The sequence below is a fragment of the Odocoileus virginianus genome, chromosome 11 (assembly GCF_023699985.2).
Source record: "Odocoileus virginianus isolate 20LAN1187 ecotype Illinois chromosome 11, Ovbor_1.2, whole genome shotgun sequence".
Taxonomy (NCBI): Eukaryota; Metazoa; Chordata; class Mammalia; order Artiodactyla; family Cervidae; genus Odocoileus; species Odocoileus virginianus.
The window spans coordinates 58,928,981-58,952,246 of record NC_069684.1 but is presented as its reverse complement, the minus strand read 5'-3'; the positions used below and the strand labels follow the sequence as shown (position 1 = coordinate 58,952,246).

Below are 23,266 nucleotides of genomic sequence, written 5' to 3'. Positions count from 1 at the left end.
TGATTATACGCGCCTCAGCAGAAGCAAAGACCCACTGTGAAAAAGTGCTGGCATTGGGAGACCAGATGGGGTGAATGTCGAGAAAACACAGAACATGGGTCACCAATGTGTAGTCCGGGTGAGAGGGTTCTGGTGAGGTCAGGTGCAAGGCATGAAGAACAAAGGGTCGCCAGAAGGGTTTTACAAACTTCTGTCTTCTGTCCTGGTTATGCCAGATGGACCATTGTCTTTCTTTACACATCTCTGTGAGTGGTTCTTGCTTTAAGGATTTAGAAGAGGTGGGGGTTGGGGGGAGGAAGAGAAGTGGGGAAAGGGAATGGATGGATACTGAAACAAGGAGAGACTGCCGCCTCTTTTCCTCTAAAGATCAACCTTTTAAATCTCCTGAATAACTTTACAGCTAGACAGCAAGAGAAATGCCTAACAAGTCTTATCTGGGAGAGAGAAATACAAAGTAACAACGCTTTAAATGTTTTGAGAGCTGTTATTTCTTGAAGAGATGTGTTCTGATGCTTGAGCAAAGCTTCCGCTTTGGAGTGCTAAAATATTTTCTCTTTCCCACTGCCTTCCTAATGTAAGCTTTCTGAAACATTAATTTATGCCAACAGTTTGCAAGCTCCACATACAACAAAAGTGAGACTTGAATCGGAAGGAACTGGGCCATGATTAATAATGCCTCGATTGGCGTTTGGAGGTTCCATCACACTGAAATAATTGTTACCCATGCTGGTGTTTAGCAGTTAAAAGAGACCATGGAAATCAACCGTTTGATTCTCAATTTCATACTGTGCCATACAATCAATTCTTTTTAGTCAGACTGTCTCTAGATTTACTTCTGAGCCATAGTAAAATGAGGAAGCTTTCATTAATCTTTCAGATGCTTCATATTAATGACAAGGCTCTTGCATGAACAATGTAACAGCAATTAAAAAGCCCATTAATCTGCATTACCGCTATTAAAGATGCATGTCATTAAAGGGTATGGAGTTTGATTCATTTTCGCACCCCCCCAAAAAATGGAGCAATTATGGCCTGGCAATGCACTTTGTCATCAAATTAGGTTGGGGTTTTCTAGCAAATGGCCTTGCAGTATTTAGCTCTTCTCCTATTTTATTATTCATGACTGAAATGTGGAAGTCAAGACCTTTGAAATTACTTTACCTTCTTGTGGAGTAGAGATGTTCAATGCATGCAAGCTCTCGGTACAGCCAGCCAAAGTGCAAGCAGCTAGGGTTACTGCATAGTTTTTGAAGGGTAGCAAGCCTGTCAATATGCCTGTAATAAAAGGGGACAAAGAGAGGTTTGCATATTTACCATAAGACATGAAGAGTACTGTGTGTGTGTATATGTGTGAGATAAAAAGGTAGAGACACAGAGGATAAAAAACAAAAACATATGCTTCTTAAATCCATTTTCCTGACCATGTGTTGATTGTAGAATACAGCAACTAGTGAGAAAAAAATTGTGAGACGAACTTCTTGTTAAAAGAAGTTTTAAATAGCATTTTCCCCAACGAACTTAGGACACTAATGCCCTGAGATGTTTCTCCTGAAAAAATGGGGAGTTCCATATATAGTTCATAGCGCAGAACCCAGTGTATCTGATAGTAAAGACAGACACCATCCCATTCTGGGATCCTAGTTCTCCTGGGGAAACAAAACTACTTCATTTTCTTTTACCTTGCATTTTTCAACCGTGTTTAGCTAGAGAGTCCATCTTATGTGACATCTATTAACACATGTTAGGAGATGCTACTCCCGAGTGATTTCATTATTTTAACAGTAGGATACATGTATACAAACTATTTATTCATGTTGCAGCTAAAACGAATATGCAAATCCACACAGTTGAACAATTAGCCAATTAGATAATTATGCTTTTGTACTTCTCCTTGCAAAATTATTAGTTTATTTAATTAAGACACCTGCCTTAAACAGAAGCATTGCCCACAGAAGTGTTGAATTAACCTGATTTGGTGGTAGATATATAAGATTTGTTCGGCAATTAAAGGTGCCTGCAGAAATGAAAGCACATTTTGTTTACTGGTGTTTGTAATCAAGACAGAGCTCTTTATTTAGTTAATCCCCTGAATTAAGGAAGTATCAAAAATATCATTTGTGTATTTGCTCACCCATGTTTTTCATTGTGGCTTTTAGAGCAATTTTTATCCCCAATCACATGGATTGTCATCATCCTTACAAAAAGACGGTTCTACTCATGGTATCCTTTCATTGAGTAAACTTTGATTGTTATAATGTGACAGCTGACAGCTTTCATCATTCAACAACAAATTTTAAAATGCATGTTTGCCTATTCCGTTTCCCTGATAGAAAGGATAAAGAAATTAAAAGAGCAAAGACCAGAATGAAGTAACGACCACAGCCCCTGTTTGCTCTGGCCCTTCACACTGGCCCTGGGTCCCCAGTGCTACCTGTAACTCTTGAATCTAGCAGCTCCCCAAGCATCCCCCTGGGCCACACAACCCTCTCGGCTACATTTGGCACCACCATCCTCGCCCGGGGCCAAAGATGCCAGGAAGCCAACAAACTGACATACAACGTGTGTGACCATCTCACGCCAAATGCTGCTCTGGTTTCAAAACACCTTCACGTTGTCACCTTCTGCTTTCTCTCACTCCTGCCACTGTGACTGTCATTTCTTCTTGAATCTCCCAGATCATGACCCACATTCTAAACTCACCTTTTAAAAAGGGATTATTTCTCTTCCTCCAAAAGTCTTAAAGGAAGGCTTACAGCATACATCTGCAAATTCAACATGTAGGGATTTTGTGATTAAGAGCAACGATGCTCAGGAAAGACTGCTTGGGTCCAGATGCAAATTCTACTACTGTTTTATGGTATGGGTTTGGGCAGGTTGATCAGATTTCTGTGCCTTAGTCTTCTAAGGCACTGCAGATAGATAATAACAGCACCTGTCTTGGAGGAGAGGTCTCACAGGAATAATACAGTATCATGGGGCTATGAGATGGGGGTATTACAATATTCATCCCAAAGTGTTACTATCAGGATTAAATGAGCTTAGGAATATAATGTTCCCAACACAGAGACATAGGAGGAGAAAACTCTAGCACAGTGCCATGACAGCCAAAGCTATGTGGTCATTGCAATCCAGTTTCTGTCTGCACTCTGCTATTAAACAATGATTTTTATCTTTTAAAGATCACTCAGCTCAGTTCAGTTCAGTCTGCAGTTCTGTCCGACTCGTTGTGACCCAATGGACTACAGCACACCAGGCTTCCCTGTCCATCACCAACTCCCAGAGATTACTCAAACTCATGTCCACTGAGTTGGTGATGTCAGCCAACCATCTCATGCTCTGTCATCCCCTTCTCCTCCCGCCTTCAATCTTTCTCAGCATTGGGTTTTTTCAAATTAATCAGTTCTTCACATCAGGTGGCCAAAGTATTAGAGTTTCAGTTTCAGCATGAGTCCTTCCAATGAATATTCAGGACTGATTTCATTTAGGATGGACTAGTTGGATCTCCATGCTGTCCAAGGGACTCTTAAGAGTCTTCTCCAGCACCACAGTTCAAAAGCATCAATTCTTCCACACTCAGCTTTCTTTATAGTCCAACTCTCACATCCATACATGACTACTGGAAAAACCATAGCTTTGACAAGACAGACCTTTGTTGGCAAAGTAAGGTCTCTGCTTTTTAATATGCAGCCTAGATTGGTCATAATTTTTCTTCCAAGGAATAAGCATCTTTTAATTTCATGGCTGCAATCACCATCTGCAGTGATTTTGGAGCCTGAAAAAATAAAGTCTATCACTGTTTCCCATGTATTTGCCATGAAGAGATGGCACAGGATGCCATGATCTTAGTTTTCTGAATGTTGAGTTTTAAGCCAACTTTTTCACTCTCCTCTTTCACTTTCATCAAGAGACTCTTCAGTTCTTCTTCACTTTCTGCCATAAGGGTGGTGTCATCTGCATATCTGAGGTTATTGATATTTCTCCTGGCAATCTTGTTTCCAGTTTGTGCTTCATGCAGTCCAGCATTTCTCATGATGTACTCTGAATATAGGTTAAATGAGCAGGGTGACAATATACAGCCTTGATGTACCCCTTTCCTGATCTGGAAACCAGTCTGCTGTTCCGTGTCCAGTTCTAACTGTTGTTTATGACCTGCATACAGATTTCTCAGGCGGCAGGTCAGGTGGTCTGGTATTCCCATCTCTTTCAAAATTTTCCACAGTTTGTTGTGATCCACAAGTCAAAGGCTTTGGCACAGTCAATAAAGCAGAAGTAGAAGTAGTTTTTCTGGAACTCTCTTGTTTTTTGATGATCCAGGGATGTTGGCAATCTGATCTCTGGTTCCTCTGCCTTTTCTAAATCCAATTTGAACATCTGGAAGTTCACGGTTCACATATTGCTGAAGCCTGGCTTGGAGAATTTTTAGCATTACTTTGCTAGTGTGTGAGATGAGTACTTTGTGTAGTAGTTTGAACATTCTTTGGCATTTTCTTTCTTTGGGATTGGAATGAAAACTGACCATTTCCAGTCCTGTGGCCACTGCTGAGTTTTCTAGATTTGCTGGCATATTGAGTGCAGCACTTTCACAGCATCATCTTTTAGGATTTGAAATAGCTCAACTGGATTCCGTCACCTCCACTAGCTTTGTCCACAGTGATGCTTCCTGAGGCCCACTTGACTTGGCATTCCAGGATGTCTGCTCTAGGTGAGTGATCACACCACTGTGATTATCTGGGTTGTGAGGATCTTTTTTATACAGTTCTGTGTATTCTTGCCACCTCTTCTTAATATCTTCTGCTTCTGTTAGGTCTGTACGATTTCTGTCCTTTATTTTGCCCATGTTTCCATAAAATGGTCCTTTGGTATCTCTAATTTTCTTGAAGATATCTCTACTCTTTCCCATTGTATTGTTTTCCTCTATTTCTTTGCATTGATTACTGAGGAAACCTTTCTTCTCTCTCCTTGTTATTCTTTGGAACTCTGCATTCAAATGGGAATATCTTTCCTTTTCTCCTTTGCCTTTTGCTTCTCTTCTTTTCACAGCTATTTGTAAGGCCTCCTCAGACAGACATTTTGTCTTTTTGCATTCCTTTTTCTTGGCAATGGTCTTGATCACCACCTCCTGTACAATGTCACGAACCTCCATCCATAGTTCTTTAGGCACTTTGTCTATCAGATCTAATCCCTTATTTGTCACTTCTACTGTATAGTCATAAGGGATTTGATTTAGGTCATACTTGAATGGTCTAGTGGTTTTACCTGCTTTCTTCAATTTAAGTCTGAATTTGGCAATAAGGAGTTCATGATCTGAGCCACAGTCAGTTTCTGGTCTTGTTTTTGCTGATTTTATATAGTTTCTCCACCTTTGGCTGCAAAGAATATAACCAATCTGATTTTGTTATTGACCATCTGGTAATGTCCATGTGTAGAGTCTTCTCTTGTGTTGTTAGAAGATAGTGTTTGCTATGACCAGTGCGTTCTCTTGGCAAAACTCTATTAGCCTTTGCCCTGCTTCAGTCTGTACTCCAAGGCCAAATTTGACTGTTAGTCCAGGTATTTCTTGACTTCTACTAAAGTTCACTAGTGATCCCTTACACACTAGACCAATTAACCCTTCTTCTATCGTTATTCAGTCCTAAGTCTACTTATTGGACTTTGCCTACCTCAGCAGCCCTCTCGGCCACTGAATTCCTTCCTAGGAGTTCTAAGTTACTGAGAGCTCCTTGCTTTCCTTGGCCAGCCCATCTTCCTTTCACAGTCCCTTAAATAGCTTTTTTTCTTTTTCAAGATTGGGTGCGTAGACTTCTTTCTTCTTCTGAGCACCTGCCTTTGTTAGTTCATTAAGCCTCATGTCGTAGCTGTATCTGTAGACTTCATACCTCTCCTCCAAGCTCTAGTTCTCCATTTCTACTCACAAGACATGTGTCCTACCTACATATTCAAATACGAATAACATTTCACTCTCAACCTGCTCCAATCCAGACCTGATAGCCAAAACTATTTGCAAGCTTCATCTTTCCCATTTCTTTTTTAAAAATATTTTTATTATAGTTGCTGTACAATGTTTTGTTAATTTCCGGTGTCCAGCAAAGTGAATCAGTTATACATATACATTTATCCACTCCTCTTTAGATTCCTTTCCCATATAGTTTATTACACAACATTGAGTAGAGTTCCCTGTGCAATATAGTAAGTCCTTATTACTTATCTATTCTATACATAATACTATGTATATGTTAATCATGGATGGATCTAGAGATTATTATACTATATGAAGTCAGACAGAGAAAGAAAAATAAAATATAGTATCACTTAGATGTGTAATCTTAAAAAAATGGTACACATGAACTTATTTACAAAACAGAATCACAGATCTAGAAAACAACTGCACAGATACCAAAGGTGAAAATGCAGGGGAGGGACAAACTAGGAGATTGGGACAACTATATATACAGAATTACCATTTTCCCTACTCTTAATGCCTCTGTCATCAACTGCAAATCCTGAGTTCAAAATTAAGGTATCCTTGTAAGATAAATCCTAGCCATTTTATCCTTTGAAAATCTTTGGCATTTGTCTCATCTTTGCTATTGCCAAGTTCAAATCTACTGCAAGTCTAAATAAGGTAAATTGCTCATCTGAATTAGTATAATGCCATACTAACAAGAAATGAATCAGCCCCAGAAAGTGAAACCATGACTATTATAACAACTTAATAAGAAAGGTATTAGTGGAGACTTTAAGAAAGATCATGTCAAACCAGATACCAAGTTCGCATTCACTAAATGGTCTTCAATGCTTTATTCAATCTCTTGGCTTTACTAAAGGAGTCCTTTTGTGTGTATATGTGTATCATGGAATTCCTTTGCTAATTTCTTCCCCTTAAACCTTTAGGACCTTAAAAAACAGGCCATACGTCTCTCAAAAAACTTGCATTTTTCAGCTTTTTGCTTTGATAGAGAAGTTTACCAAATTGTATTTCATAGAAAAGTCACAGGATTCTTAAAGAAAGGTGCTGGAGAGAAACTAGATCATCTTTCAAGCCATTTATCAAAGTGCTCACATTTCCTATCTCCAGGCAGGTGAAACAATAATAAGCACTGAGAAATGAGAGCTGAAAAACAGAAAACAGAGAAGAAGAAAGCTGGTGTTTTGGCTTTTGCCAACTTCAAATCACAGGGAGAAAGTTTGGGGGGCTTGTAAATCACTTTCAAAAAAACATGCCGTACTTTGAGAGGCTAAGGTGGCATTTCTTTCCTATATGCAGTGGGGATCTTGTTTATAATGTTGTGTCTCAGTGACAACATTTGTCAAACCATTGGAATAATTTCCCCTAAATACAGGTTAGTATTATCCATTTCAGTAAGAAGAGCAATGTAATGACTGAGCATGTTCTCTCTTGTCAGGTTACAATCAGGCTGGGGTAGTAGAAGGGGCTGGTTAGCCAAGCGGTCCTTGCTAAATAAGAATAATGACAAAGTCTTCCTGTTGTTGGGGCATGCAGTCTCTATATTCTGTTTCTCAGTATGGAGAGTTTATCAGGATGGATTAAAGTTGATGATTATAAAAACTTCTGCTATTACCAAAGAATAAAGATAATCTCTCCAAGGCTAGTCAAGGTAGCCTTTCTTAGACATATCCCTAGAGACCAAAGTGATTGGCCAAATGGCACTCCTTTAAGTGTCAGAATCATCCTTAGATTATATATTCCCCAGAAAAAAAAGCAGTACTGCTGCAACAACGTTATCATTATCAAAAGATACTTATATTATTGAGCCATATAAAGAATGAAATAATGTCATTTGTAGTGATATGGGCAGACCTAGAGTCTGCCATCCTGAGTGAAAGTAAGTCAGAGAGAGAAAGACACATACCATATAATATCACTTATATATGAGATATTAAAATATGGTACAAATGCACTTATTTAAAAAGCAGGAATAGAGTCACAGATGTAGAAAACAAACTCTACTCAATACTAGTAATGATCTACATAGGAAAAGAATCTAAAAATGAGTGAATATATGTGAATATACCTGATTCACTTTGGTGTACAGCAGAATCTAACACAACACTGTAAATCAACTACACGCCAATAAAAATTAGTTAAAATGCACGCATGCACATATATAGGTATTTATCAGCTCTCCTCCTATATGCCTCCAGGAAAAGTGCTATAGAACATAATTGATCATTGCAAAGTTCCTAATCTAAGAAAATATTAGAATAGAAGAACTCTAATGATAACAATAACACATAGATTAAATACATAAAGCAGAATGTTTGCGCACATGCCAAGTGGACAAGGACATCTATAAAATTCAGATCCAGACCTCCCAGTCCAAAATGATAGGAGATCTGTAAGCTTCCCGGTGGCTCAGTAAAGAATCTGCCTGTAATGTGGGAGACCTGGGTTAGATCACTGGGTTGGGAAGATCCCCTGGAGGAGGGTATGGCAACCCACTCCAATACTCTTGCCTGGAGAATCCCCGCAGACAGAGGAGCCTGGCGGGCTATGGTCCGTGGGGTCGCCAATAGTTGGACATGACTGAGAAATTAAACACACTACATTTAGTTAAAGATAAAGAGATGACAAGAAAATCATTGAAAATACATTGAAAAATATTATATTTAAAAGAATACTGAAAAATATATACAGTGATATATTTATAAAGGAATCCCAGAGTGAAAAATATGACATATATTCTATGTCCACAGAAAACCCAGTAAGATAAAGTGGGGTAGTCTCCTTGATAACACTTAGGGGGTTGAAAATAAAGAAACATATCCTGACAATGACAACTTTTAAGACTGGTTTAGATATGAACCGTTGTCTCCAGCAGACATCACAGAGGAGTCTTCTTTTTTCCCCTTTGAATCTTAGACTGTTTCTACCTGGAGGCAGGCCAGATGAACTCTCAGATTCTTTCCCAGCCACAAAACTCTGTGAAATCAAAAATGGTCCCAACCATGTCAGGAAACCTGCCAGTCTCTTTTGATAATGGAAGAGGGTGAGCTGACAAAACATTCCATGAGCACACAGGAAGCATTATTGATGTCTTAAAAGTGTTAGGATCCCATGAAACACAGGAGCCTCGGTATCTGGATTAAAACCGTTGGCACCAGCAGGGCCAGGACTCTCAGCGCTAAGCGATAATGCATTTTGCATTAATGCTTAACATTGAGAAATCCTGACGGGCCACACCAAGGGAGTTTGACGTTAAGTAAGTATATTCCCTTTGAATGACAGGCCCGTAGACATTGGCGCGTGCAGGAAGCCCTGGCTGAAAGAGCAGGGGCAGGAACTTGATATAAGTGGAGACAGCGCATCACAGGAGGAAACTTAAGAGCCTAGTGCATATGGTTCCAGACTCTGTGCTCTGAAGATTTCCACCTAGCAGAGCAGAAAAACCTTCTCCTGGAGAACAATTTAGAAGTCCCTTGCAATGATTTTGGGGAATTTCCTAAAAGCAGAGGGTGTGTCTTTTTACTTCTTTACTTGTCCTCTTTTCTAGCAGTTATTGCAATGTTTTACCAAAGGTGGACCCTTGATGTTTGACAAAAAAAAAACAAGACTTTTCATCTTCTTAGCTCAAAGCTGTCTCCTTTACTATAAGAGATGCCCACTCCCATCCTCCCCTTTCCCAGGTGCCCACAGAGGAACAGAGACTGTTTCTTTTGACTCATACGTTATTATTTCTGACACTTGTTTCCTGTCCTCTAACCTCAAGTTTCAAAGGAGCAGAAGAGAAATATTCAAAATTGAAGGCAGCCTGACAGAGAAGATCACTGTGGAGCTGACACCAGCTGGGCAAGCTTTTGTGCCTCTAATAAAACTCTGTGTGCTGAGAGGCAGGAAAACGGCAGAGGAGTCGGCTTTGACGTTGAGATTTTATGATTAAGTCCTCTGACTCGATGCAGACAAGTATAAATGCTCGGCCTGGAATCCAAGCCTGAGATGTAAAGCAAAATGGCATCCTTTTCAACGCCCAACACAGTTTGGAGAAGAAAAGAGACTCTGTTTCTATTTACATCCCGGAGCCAACAGCCCCCCGCCAGCCCCCCTCAGCTGCCAGCCTAGGTGTCTGGCCTGTATCCCTGTCCTCGGTTCCCCTTCATTATGTTAATCTGTGGGCGGAAAGATTTCTGTCATCTTCGAATCGCTTGTGCAGCAATGGTAAACACCTTGGCCTGTCTGTAATTGGACAGGTGTCTGCACTGATGTCACCCAGCTTTTAATTCAATTAAAGAACTGGCTGCTCTGTTCCATTACCCACTCATTTCCCCTGCACTCTGAGTGTGGCAGAGAAATGTGCACACAGCCGTCACCACCCAGAGTCCAAAGTCTGTGGTCCCCAGGCAGAGATCATGCAGGATATTTCAAACGGACTCCAACAATCCAAGCACATTTTTCCTGTTAGCAAAGGCATTTGGAATAAGATGGAGAATTTGTTCTCTTTCTTTACCTTTAAAGTCTCCATTGTCTCAACGGTGTCTTCTACCTACTGGCCAAGTAATTAGGAGCCGTCTAGCAAAAAGAAAAGCCATTTCTAGCTTTCTCTCCCCCGGGCTCTCCTCCATCTCTAGAGAACTCATCAGAGTACAATGCTCTTATTTATTTGCTGGCATTTCACATTTGGATCAAGAAGGTGAGGGTGGGGAAGAGAGAGGCATTTATTAAGAGGGCCATCTGGTAAGGGACCCCACACGGGCAGAGTCGAGACTGCTACCTAGGGACACGGCAGAAGAACCCATTTTTAAAAGAAAGCCAGCCACGGGAAGGGAAGGAGCAGAGAAGGGGACTTTTCTGGCTCAAGATTTTGCTATAGTGCTGAGAAATCCTAATTTTTTTGTGTCTTAACCTCTAAAATGAGTTTTGAGCTGCCAACCAAACCAGTGGATGGATGAAAGAGAGTAAATTAATCCAACATGCCATGCTTTTTGCCCACTTTAAAGGAACCTCTGAAAATAAAGTTCTAACACAGACATTGTGACACAATGACCCCATAAAACTGAACATTTGTTAAATCTGTTAAATATGGATGAAAATCCAATGGTCTAATGGAGATCTGGAAACACACACAGGATGCTTCTCCTCTGGTAGGAAATTGACATTTGTTGTTTTGTTTAGGACAATATTTTAAATAAAAATAAGGATCTCTAAGATTTATAAAATTAAAGTTAATTTTTATTTTATCCAAAAGATAGAAGAGCAAATGTGCTTACCCCAAACCTAATGGAACTCTTTGGAAATTCTAAAACTAACATTTCACATTTAATTTCCTGCAAATGAATTTTCTCTGTTTAAAACTTCTAGTAGGGAGCACCTTGGATCAAAGACTAAACAGTTTGATCTTACGAACAGGAAAAACAATTTCTTTATTATTTTATTTTTTAAAATAAAATATAGGGTTTAACCTCAGTCTTCAGGAATGATTGAAACAGTGATTCTAACTGATCTCAAAGCATTATCCTGTTAAGATTCTCTCAATTGGCTTACATCTAACCTCACATTTTTAATCAATGCCTTTATATTAAGAACTGCAGAGCCTCTGTCATTTCCCTTCTAATTCTGCAATCGGTTTGAAGTTACCCACTCATCCTAACTCTTTGTCGAACATAAAGGACTGACACTGACACCATTAGAACTCTCCCAGAAAATATCAGGCTTGACTAAGTAGGGAGGCAAGCAAGCAGACAGAGGAAAAGGAATAAATGAGAAAGGAAAGCCATCCTTTACTGATCAGTGTCCTAGGTCCCCTGGTAAAAGCTTCTGATAGGATAAGCCCATTGTACAGAGGGGGCTGGACAGAGGGGGCTGCTGTTGGGCAGAGTGTAAAGGTCACTTAGGTCCAGCAGCAGAGTCAAGGTCAGAACCTCTATCTTCTGATGCCAAGATCATTATTCTTCCCCTCCCAGTTCTGGAAGAAGAAAGAAGGCATGTTGAAGATATGTTACTAAAAATAATAGCATACTATATAGTAAGAACTTGATTTAAATATACCTTAAATGTGTCAATAGGTTCAAAGTTATTACTAAAACCTGTTGTGTATGAATGGAAAGTAGAATGCTTATCCCTCCAAGTGAGCAAGTGTTTATGCCTATAATATTCCCTTAAAAAAACAACTGATTCATAAGAAACTCTATTATCAGTGTGAATACATTTGTGTTAAGTATAATATTATACACACACACACACACACATATAAAGTTTATAATTAATCCCAAATATAATACAAATATAAAATGGTCATAAAAGTTAGAAAACAGAAAACTTGTTCCTTTATCAAATATGATCAGTAACCTTGAAGATTATATCCATCACTATACTATGGCCAGGCTGGATGAAAGGCCTCCTGGATGAAGAACAAACTGGAATCAAGATTGTCAGGAGAAATATCAATAACCTCTGATATGCAGATGACACCACCCAAATGGCAGAAGGCAAGGAAGAACTAAAGAGCCTCTTGATGACAGTGAAAGAGGACAGTGAAAAAGTTGGCTTAAAGCTCAACATTCAGAAAACTAACAGCATGGCATCTGGTCCCATTACTTCATGGCAAATAGGTGAGAAAACAATGGAAACAGTGATATTTATTTTGGGGGGCTCCAAAATCACTGCAGATGGTGACTGCAGCCATGAAATTAAAAGATGCTTGCTCACTGAAAGAAAAGTTATGACCAACCTAGACAGCATATTAAAAAGCAGAGACATAACTTTGCCAACAAAGGTCTGTCTTGTCAAAGCTATGGTTTTTCCAGTAGTCATGTATGGATCTGAGAGTTGGACTATAAAGAAAGCTGAGCACAGAAGAATTGATGCTTTTGAACTTTGGTGTTGGAGAAGACTCTTGAGATTCCCTTGGACTGCAAGGAGATCCAACCAGTCAATTCTAAAGGAAATCAGTCCTGAATATTCATTGGAAAGACTGATGCTGAAGCAGAAACTCCAGTATTTTGGCCACCTGATGCAAAGAACCGATTCATTTGAAAAGACCCTGATACTGGGAAAGATTGAAGGTAGGAGAAGGGGACGACAGAGGATGAGATGGTTGGATGGCATCACCGACTCAAAGGACTTGAGCTTACTCCCAGAGTAAGCTCCCGGAGTAAGCTCCGGGAGTTGGTGATGGACAGGGAAGCCTGGTGTACCACAGTCCATGGGGTTGCAAAGAGTTGAAAATGACTGAGTGACTGAACTGAGCTGATGATATGGCCAACATCCACAGTTGATTGCCACTCTATAGCAAAACTGATGTATTACCATCATTTTTAACCATTGTACAGCATGTCATCAAAAAGAAATCCAAATCTTGCACTGCAAGTTCTTACTGCATAAAATAAAATGAATAACTTGTAGAAAACCCCATCTGAAGCTTTCACAATGTACCAGGAGTTCAGGCACATTATATATTCAGGAGAGTTAGAGAAAGCTATTAACTCATCAACACTGCATTACCTGATGAAATTCTTCTACATTAGCTAAGCAGGAACATGACATCATTTCTATTTTTACTATTTATGTCATAAGCCATACTTTTGTTCTGTGAAATGCTTTCAGACCAATTTCCTTTAAGATTTACATTTAAAGAAATAGTTTATAATAAACTATAAACATGAAATATTAATTTATGGAGTACTATAAAAATGGCCAGGACTTCCTCAAAATTCATATTTTAATGTGTGCTCAGTCACTCAGTCATGCCTGACTCTTTGCGACCCCATGGACCATAGCCCACCAGGCTCCTCTGTCCACGAAAGTTTTCAGGCAAGAATACTGCAGTGAGTTGCCATTTCCTACTCCGGAGGATCTTCCCGAGCCAGAGACTGAGCCTCAGTCCCTGTGTGTCTCCTGCACTGGCAGGCTGCTTCTTCACGACTGTGCCACCTGGGAAGCCCCATACTACATTTGGTCTTAGCCAGAAGGCTGAGAAGTGATCCATCTTCTAACAATATCATCAAAATGAATTTTTCAAATTTACCTCTGATGTTTGCCTATTGTGGCAGAGACCACCAAATGCCCTCTCATTACATACTCTCTTTTTCCATAGTAAAATAAAAAGACCTTTTTTTAGTTGGGTAAATGGCCACTTTGAATAAGGAAATTCCCAGCAATCTGTGTAGCCAGATACAGCCATGTGGCTAAGTTCTAATCATAGAATCTAATCAAAGGTGGAGGAATAATTTCTGAAATATATCATTAAGGTGAATGTGTACATCCTCATTCAATGATTCCTCCTTTCTGCTGGATAGAAATCAGCAGCCATTTTGTACCTTGAGGTAAAAGTCTTATCTAGCAAAAAGATGAAGAGTATGGGTCCCTATAACTGTTAATATCTTTCCCTACATTGACTAACTGTGAACATCTATTGCCAGAGAGAGAAAAACTTAATTTTGTTGAAGTCACTGTTATTTTGGGTTCTCTGTCTCTCAAGAAAAATTAACTAAAAATGAAAAACTTATCTCTACTGATTTCCCCCCATAAAACACTTTTTAAAAAAAACACTCATTTTTAAGTGAGTGTTTAAATACGTGTTTAACACTCATATTTAAAAACATAATATTGTACTTTATAGAAAGTACTGTTCATATATACATTTTACCATTAATTTTAAAAATCAGAAAAAAAAAGCAGATGCTAACAGTAGGATCTAGCACTAACCTGGAACATAGTAGATAATGCTTTTGTTTTAATAAATGAATAGTTTCTGCTCTGTGTCATTATCAGATCTGCAGCAGTATTGACTTCAATTATTTTTAATTGCAAATATATATCCCTTGAGCTCCATTATGAGGTATAAGTTTTGGAACTAATTTTTGATTCTATACATCCTTCCAATATTTTTCCCTCTTGGGAATATGTATATTAAGTTCTGAATACATATTTAAGTTGTGGTAGTTCTACATATTATTTCATAAAATCAGAGAACTATCACACTGCTGAGACTTTTGTCAGAATCAGTAGTTGAAACTTCATCTCAGCATGATAAAACAATTGTAACATTATGTTAACTACAGGGTTAGTAACAAAACCCTGCATTTGTTCATTTATCTATTCCTTCATTCCTTCAATAAAAATGCATTGATTGTCTGCTTTCAGCAAGTTACTAAACAAGACTTAAAATAAATATAAAACAAGATACTTGTCTTCTGGGAGCTCACAGTCTAATGAAAAAATAGAATGGATGAACAAAGAGCAGTCATATGCAGTTTTAACAACTGTGAGGTAAGATTTCTCAGTTGAATAAAAAAAAATTGCATGGCATTGAAGTTTTTATTAAGTTATTTCTCTGTGGGCTCCTCAGGTGTGATAATTTTATATATAATATATACATGTATATGTACATAAACATACACATAAAGAGCAGCATCTTAACTTATGGATGGACTAATGGTTGGGGTTAAATTCCAAAGTTGGACAGAAGGCAAATTACTCATAATTTAAAGTCCCTTTGACAACTTGCATGCTAAGTTGTTTCAGTCATGTCCAGCTCTTTGCAATCCCATGGACTGTAGCCTGCCAGGCTCCTCTGTCCATGGGATTCTCCAGGCAAGAACACTAGAGTGGGTCGCCATGCCTTCCTCCAGGGGATCGTCTTGACCCAGGGATCAAACATGTGTCTCCTACATCTCCTGCCTTAGCAGGACGGTTCTTTACCACTAGAGCCCCCTGGGAACCCTTGGCCCACAAAGTACAGTGCATTTGATTCTGTGTATGCCTCTAACTTCTCGTGAATCGGTGATTTTCTATGTCTCTCAGTTCTTCATTCTTTTTGTAGGCACCCCAGCAAAGAGTTTCCCTTTTAGTCAATAGTTGGGAAACCCTAAAACTATTCACATTTCCTTCTGACAGGCATTAACAGTTTCAGGATTGGATAGCATCTTTTGCCTGTAAGATTGTTTTTAACGTTTTTTCACTCTTTTTCATGGTTTCCCCACTTCCAAGGTATGTGGTTAAATGTGTGTAATTGAAATACACAGATGAGACTTCACGACAAGATTACAATTCCGTTTCACAAGTTGAATTGCCCTGGTCTCTTTCTTCTTTAGCCCTAACAGGAATTTGGCATTTAGAATATAAATAATGAACTCTCTGCCTTTCTAGTGGGCATCATGGCCGGGGGATGAGAGAGTTGGGATTGTTAGAAATGTATCACCACAGTCTCAGACCTACTGAATGAAAATCTGAAGTTTACCAAGATCCTAAATAATTCTCACTTCCTTTTCACCAGCAACTTTCAGAAGCACTGCTCTTATGGGTCAGAGGCCCTAGTTACACCACTTCTGTTTACTTACTGCCCTCGCATCCTTCTGCCCACACGTAGTTGCAACAAGTGGCGGGGACAAACAAATCAGGGACAGATTCAAGCCCAGCAGGTGAAACCGATTCCGTCTCACCTGCTCTTCCTCTCAGTCCAGTGGCTTTTTAACATGTGGTTCATAAACCTCTGCAGGAGGACCAGCTATAACACTTGGTAAAAAGCAGATTTCTCAATCCTAGCCCAAATATACAGAATCCTGTGCATGGAGCCCAAGAATCTGTATTTCATAAGCAATCCAGTAACACCTTATGACCAATAGAGTTGAGACTCACTAATTGTTACTACTAGCTGTTGAAGAGAGAAAAATGAGAGATTTTACAATATGGAAACCACTTTTTTTTCAGGTACAAGACTAATGTCTACTGCATATGAGGACTGAACCAGTTTTCAGAGCAAGAGAGATATTATCAACTGCATTATAAATTAAAAAGTCTTTCTTTTTTTCCTTTGTAATATAGATTTAAGTCATCTGAAAGATTATTATTATTGGCTTATCAGCTATATGATAGTAAATAATAAATTTGATCACTATCTGACAAAGGAATTCAACTCTTTTAGAGTTTAGCTCAATGTAATACAACAATAAAACTGAGAAAATATCTTCTGTGTATCAATTATTTTCTTAGCACTGTGCCAGGTGCTGTGCTAATTATGCCAATAATTAAGTTTACATTTAAACATCTTAAGGAAATTTTAAAAATGGTATATGTGCAGATTCTTGAATCTACTCCTTCTTGACAGAATTTCAAATCAGATTGGGAAGGGTCTTTCTGAGCAGTCCTGGGTTTGAAAGGAAATGCCAGGACTGTCTCTCTGGGCAGTAGCTTCGCATGTTAACAGGGCTGGAGGGAAAAAATCAGCAAGAGCTACGCAGAGTTAATTGGAGCCCTTTGCAACTAGTCTAAAGATGCACTGGACTGATAACTACAGGGCTTTCTACCCCGAGGCTCCAGCTGAGAAAATGAACTTTCAAGAACTCCCTGCTCTGAACCCTGGCCTTTGGAGGGCACAGAATCTAGACTCTGTGGCCCAAGGGGGCCCATTTGCACCTGAGTGGGGCTGTTAACCCTTGGACCCTCCACACTACTGGGATTTATCTCATTTAATCCTCTGGTAGCCAAACTCATGAATGGTAAATATTCTGTCTCATGCTTCTATTCTTCCAGCTCTCTTCGTTAATATTCTTTTTTCTTCTCTTGCCTTCAGCATTTTGTTACTCTGACCATAATTTCCTATTTCTTCCTAAGAATCATTTCATTTAATTTTTGTTGTCCTGTGATTTTCCCTTGCTAATTTTATTACTTTCTTTTAATGGTTCATCATCTTTATTCAGGCATTTCTCTTTTTTCATCCTATATTTGCAAGTTGCTCTTGGGATGTGGAAGTCCTCATAAGAATTTCTGGATAAAACTGAGACTTGACCACTGGTGTCAAACACCTTGAACAGTGTTTCCAATGCTGGCTGTACAACAGAATTACCTGCTGACACTTTAAAAATACCAATGTCCAGGCTATATTCAAAATCAAATAATCAGACTCTTCCAGGTGAGACACAGGCTTCTGTATTTTTTAAGGCCAACCAGGGGGATCTCCCCTTGGTTGAGAACTTCCACCTCACTTTGTTGTTCAGTCACTCAGCCATATCCGACTCTTTGCAACCCCATGGACTGCAGCATGAGAGGGTTCCCTGTCCTTCACCATCTCTTGCAATTTGCTCAAATTAATGTCCATTGAATTGGTGATGCTAGCCAACCATCTCATCTTCTGTCATACCCTTCTCTTCCTGCTTTCAATCTTTCCCAGCATTAGGGCCCATTCAAATGAGTCAGCTCTTTGCATCAGGTGGCCAAAGTATTGAAGCTTCAGCATCAGTCCTTTCAATGAATATTCAGGGTTGATTTCCTTTAGGATTGGCTGGTTTGATCTCCTTGAAATCCAAGGGACTCTAGAGAGTCTTCTCCAGCACCACAGTTCGAAAGCATCAATTCTTCAGTGCCCAGCCTTCTTTGTGGTCCAACTCTCACATCCATACATGACTACTGGAAAAACCATAGCTTTGACTATATGGATCTTTGTTGGCAAAGTAATGTCTCTGCTTTTTAATATGCTGTCTAGGTTTGTCACAGCTTTTCTTCCAAGGAGCAAGGGTCTTTTATTTTCATGGCTGCAGTCACCGTCTGCTGTGATTTTTGGAGCCCAAGAAAACAAAGTCTGTCACTGTTTCCATTGTTTCCCCATCTATTTGCACTGAGTTGATGGGACCAAATGCTAAGACCTTAGCTTTTTGAATGTTAGTTTTAAGCCAACTTTTTCACTCTCCTCCTTCATCTTCCTCAAGAGCCTCTTTAGCTTCTCTTCACTTTATGCCATAAGGGTGGTATCATCTGTACGTCCAAGGTTAATGATATTTCTCTGGCAATCTTGATTCCAGCTTGTGCTTCATCCTGTCCAGCATTTCACATGAGGTACTCTACATAAAATTTAAATAAGCAGGATGACATTATACAGCCTTGACATATTTCATTCCCAATTTGGAACCAGTCCATTGTTCCATGTCCAGTTCTAACTCTTGAGTCTTGACCTGCATACAGGTTTCTCAGGAGGCAGGTAAAGCGGCCTGGTATTCCCATCTCTTTAAGAATCTTCAACAGTTTGTTGTGATCCACATAGTCAAAGGCCTTCACATAGTCAATGAAACTGAAGTAGATGTTTTTCTGGAATTCTCCTGCTTTTTGTATGATCCAGTGGATGTCGGCAATTTGATCTCTGGTTCCTCTGCCTTTTCTAAATTCAGCTTGAACATCTGGAAAGTCTCGGTTCATGTACTGTTGAAGCCTAGCTTGAAAGATTTTGAGCATTACTTTGCTAGCATGTGAAATGAGTGTAATCATGTGGTAGTTTGAACATTCTTTGACATTGCCCTTCTTTGGGATTGGAATGAAAATACCAATGAAATGACCACAGGTTTTGAGGTACAAAAAGACAGTAGGTGAAAACAAATGGACAACTTGAAGAAGAACTCAGGGCAAACCTTATCCTGAGCTGGGTACAAAATGCCCACAATTTTCAGCTCTCCTCCTCCACCTAAGACTGAGAAGAAAAGAGTTGATTTTTTACAATTGCTGTGGGGCTAATGCAAATTTACCTTAATTGACACCTTCGTAATCCCAGTGAAGGTTTTTATTAACAACAACTAGTTGCCCAGTAAAATGACATGAAAGTGATTTGATTTTCCTGATCAAACACTCAGTATGAAGATAAAAGTCAGGGAATATGGCAAATGAACTATAGAAGTGCATTTTACTGATGGGGGAAGAAAACTGTAACTCAAAAAGAACAAGAGACTATAGCACTCAAATTAGAGAAGACTATCATGCTCAGGGGAGAATTTAATTCAGGAAGCTTGTAAAACTTAAAAATCACCAGTTTCATGCTATTAAGATCAAAAAGAACTTGTAATCCATTAACAAGAGACTGAAGGTAAATGATAAATAACACAAATGAAAATTGATAATACTGAGAAATAGGCAGAAATCAAAGTGAGCTAGGTGAGAAAGAAATTCAAATCATATAAAAGACTAAAGTAGAAGAGTTTTTTAAATCATCTCAGAAGATTCAAAGAGCAGAATTAACAGTGTCAAAATCAAAAAATGAAAAATTAAAAAATTATGAAGTAATAACCCAGATCCAGAGACCGAATAGTATAAAGATAACAATTAATTCATTGAACATTTATTATGTGCCTATCTACAAGCAAAATATTCTAGGAGTTAATTCATTTTTAAATCTTTGCAGCAATCTTATAACATAAAGGAGGTTTTCACCTTGAATTTATAGGTAAGGACACTCCAATATAGCAATACATTTTCAAATTTGCCTGATACCATACTAAATGACATTACTGGGATTTGAACTCAGATTGATTTGACCCTGGGGCTTCCCTGGTGACTCAGATAGTAAAGAATCTGCCTGCAGTGCGGGAGACCCAGGTTCAATTCCTGGGTCAGGAAGATCCCCTCAAGAAGGAAATGGCAACCCACTCCAGTAATTCTTGCCTGGAGAAGTCCATGGACAGAGGAGCCTGGCGAGCTACAGTCTAAGGGGTCACAAAGGATCAGACAACATTGACCAACTAACACGTTGACTTTCACTTTGATTTGATTCGACAACTGTGTTCTAGACTTCTAAAATGAGGAAGGTAAACTGGGGAGAAATGTATAATATTGAAAACTCCTATTTCTCAACAGCAAACTTTCCAAGCCAAAGCGAGACTCAAATTTGAAGAAAGAGTTTGCTATATAACAGAAAAAAAAAAAAATTCATGAAAAGAAACCAACGCATTTTATCATAACTTAATTGGTCAAGGACCCTTTTTTAACCAATACAGCTAAATTGGCTTACGGATTCAGGATTTATTTGATGGCTCCATTCAAAAAATACCACTCTAATAACCAAAAATTAAACTTTAAAATCTTAATAAGAGTCACCTGAGAAATGCTAAAGGGGGATTACTTTCAAGGCCAATAACAAAGCTACTCATGATCTGCTTTGTTTTGCCCTCTCTTGGTCCTTGTTCTCTTAATCAATTGACAAAACAGCTGCCATCAACCAATCTCTACACTCCTAATAGCTTCACCAAATCCATTATTTCTGGCTATCTACTTTCTCATCCCTTCTTTCTCACTCTAGTTGTTGCTTTTTTTTTCTTTTGCTGTGAAATCTGACATTGGTACTAATTCAGCCTGGCTTTGGTGCCCCTCAATTCATACTCCTCTCCCTTAATAGACTGATTCTTCCCAATAAAAGTCCATCTTGCAGTACCAGAGTTCTCCATAACCTTTAAGATTACCTCTTACATATGTCCTTATCTGTTCACTTCTTTGTAAGTAACAGACTCCTTGAGAGGAAAAAAAGTTATAGAATTCATAGTCCAGCACAAGCAAGAAGAGAAATAAAGGAATAGCAAAAAAAGTAAATTAATTAAAAATATTGAAGTTATTTTACCCCATAAAATAGGGTAGGAGAAATAAGAGCAATTGTATAAACTACAAAAATAAATATGAATTACACTCCCCTACTAAAATACAGAGAGTTTTAAGTTGACTATAAAGCTAAATCAAACTAGATTCTTCTTACACAGATATACTTCAAACAATGTAACTTTAAAAGTGGCAAACATAAATGTAATAAGAAAAAGAAAAATACAAACAAAAAGCAAGCTTCCAAAGTAACACAACTGACAAATTGAAGAAACTGACAAAACTGCAATAATTGAGATTTCTTTCCTTAGTTTTTCACAGATTAGATATATAAAAATAAACAACAATTGGTCAGAGGTTCTCTAATTTTCCTTTCTCTATATACCACTGACATGCTTGAAATGCCCTACAGTAACATTCAGCAGTTTATTGTACTGGTTTTCAATCTGGAGGGTAGGATTACCTTTCAGAATCTTGTGTAATTTGAGAGGATTCTCTGACCTGTTTCTGATTTGATCTTACCTCAAATTTAGAATTGTAATTCAGAAGATATGCATTTATATATATATATATATATAAAATCAATATGGTATATCTAATAAAATATTAATATACCCTGAAAGAAAAATATGGACATCTTTTCCCAAATTACCCTTAGAAAACTAACAAAAAAAATTTTAAGATATTATATCAACTATAGAAAATATCCTTTAAAAGCTGCACATAAAAATGTAAATCAAAATAAAAGAAGAATAAGAAATGGGGGTGTTGCAACACATAAGGCAAACTTAAGTACAATATTCTTCATATGTAAAGAGATACTTAAAATCAATGAGAAACAAGTGAATCTTCCAATAGGAAAACTGATAATGAAACATGATAGGTATGTCATAAAAGAAGTATATATTATCACTAAACATGAAAACGCTTAATGTCTCCAGGAATCAAAGAAACCAAATTAAAATAATACTCTGACATGTTTTTTTTTTAATGTACAGTTTAACTGTAGAACGTGTCAACTAGGATATAAAGTGAAATATACAATCTTGCATTCTGCTTGCTGGTGGGAGTATGATTTACATAGTCTTTTTGGCACATATTTGACAACCTAAAAATATAACTATATCTTTGTTAAGAACTTACCGTATGTTAAGCACTGTGCGAGATGCCTTAAAAACTTCTGGTAGCTGACATTTATACAGTGCGACAATGTGTCAAGGGCGCCCTGTGTGCTGTACATGCACACAGATTCCCTTAATCCTCACAGCTGTCCTGTGAGGTGGGTGGCTATTTCATTACCCACAGGGAATCCGAAGTACAGACGTGTTAGTTAACGTGCCTAAGTTTACACAGCTGAAAAGAGAGCTGAAATATATACTTCATTTAATATATATACACTTAATCTATTTAATATTCTTCTGAGGTTAATATTATTCTCCTGCTTCATAGGTTAAGACACTATAAAGAGATCCAGGAGATTACACAATTTCCCCAGTGTTATAGGGAGGGTAAGCAGCAGAGATTTGTATCAGTGTCTGCTTGAGCCAGCTTCCCAGGTGGCTCAGATGCTAAAGACCCTACCTGCAATGCAGGAGACCCGGGTTCAAATCCTGGGTTGAGAAGGTCCCTGGAGAAGGGAATGGCAACCCACTCCAGTATTATTCTTACCTAGAGAATTCCATGGACAGAGGAGCCTGGCGAGCTACAGTCCATGGAGTTACAAGGAGTCGGACATGATTGAGCGACTAACACACACACTGCTTGACCTCAGAGTCCAAGACTGAATACACTTTAAGAATCTTTGATCTAGTTGTTCCATTTCAAGGGATTTAACCTACCATCAATGTCAGTCATTCCTCCAAAGATTTGTATGCAGACTTTTAAAAATCCTATTACTTATAATAGCAAAATTTGGAAATCCAGAAAATAAGAGGAGACTGAGATAAAATGAGATTGGGAGAGAGGCAG

General features: G+C 38.5%; 1 protein-coding gene across 2 annotated transcripts in view; it reads right to left on the bottom strand.

Moving 5' to 3' along the window:
• Window positions 1-23,266, bottom strand: part of USH2A (usherin) — a 903,825-nt gene that overhangs the window by 490,262 nt on the left and 390,297 nt on the right. For both annotated transcript variants that reach the window (XM_070474523.1, XM_070474522.1), the window contains exon 30: window positions 1,162-1,275. In XM_070474523.1, coding sequence (XP_070330624.1) covers window positions 1,162-1,275 — 114 coding nt within the window. The remainder of the gene's footprint in view (window positions 1-1,161; window positions 1,276-23,266) is intronic.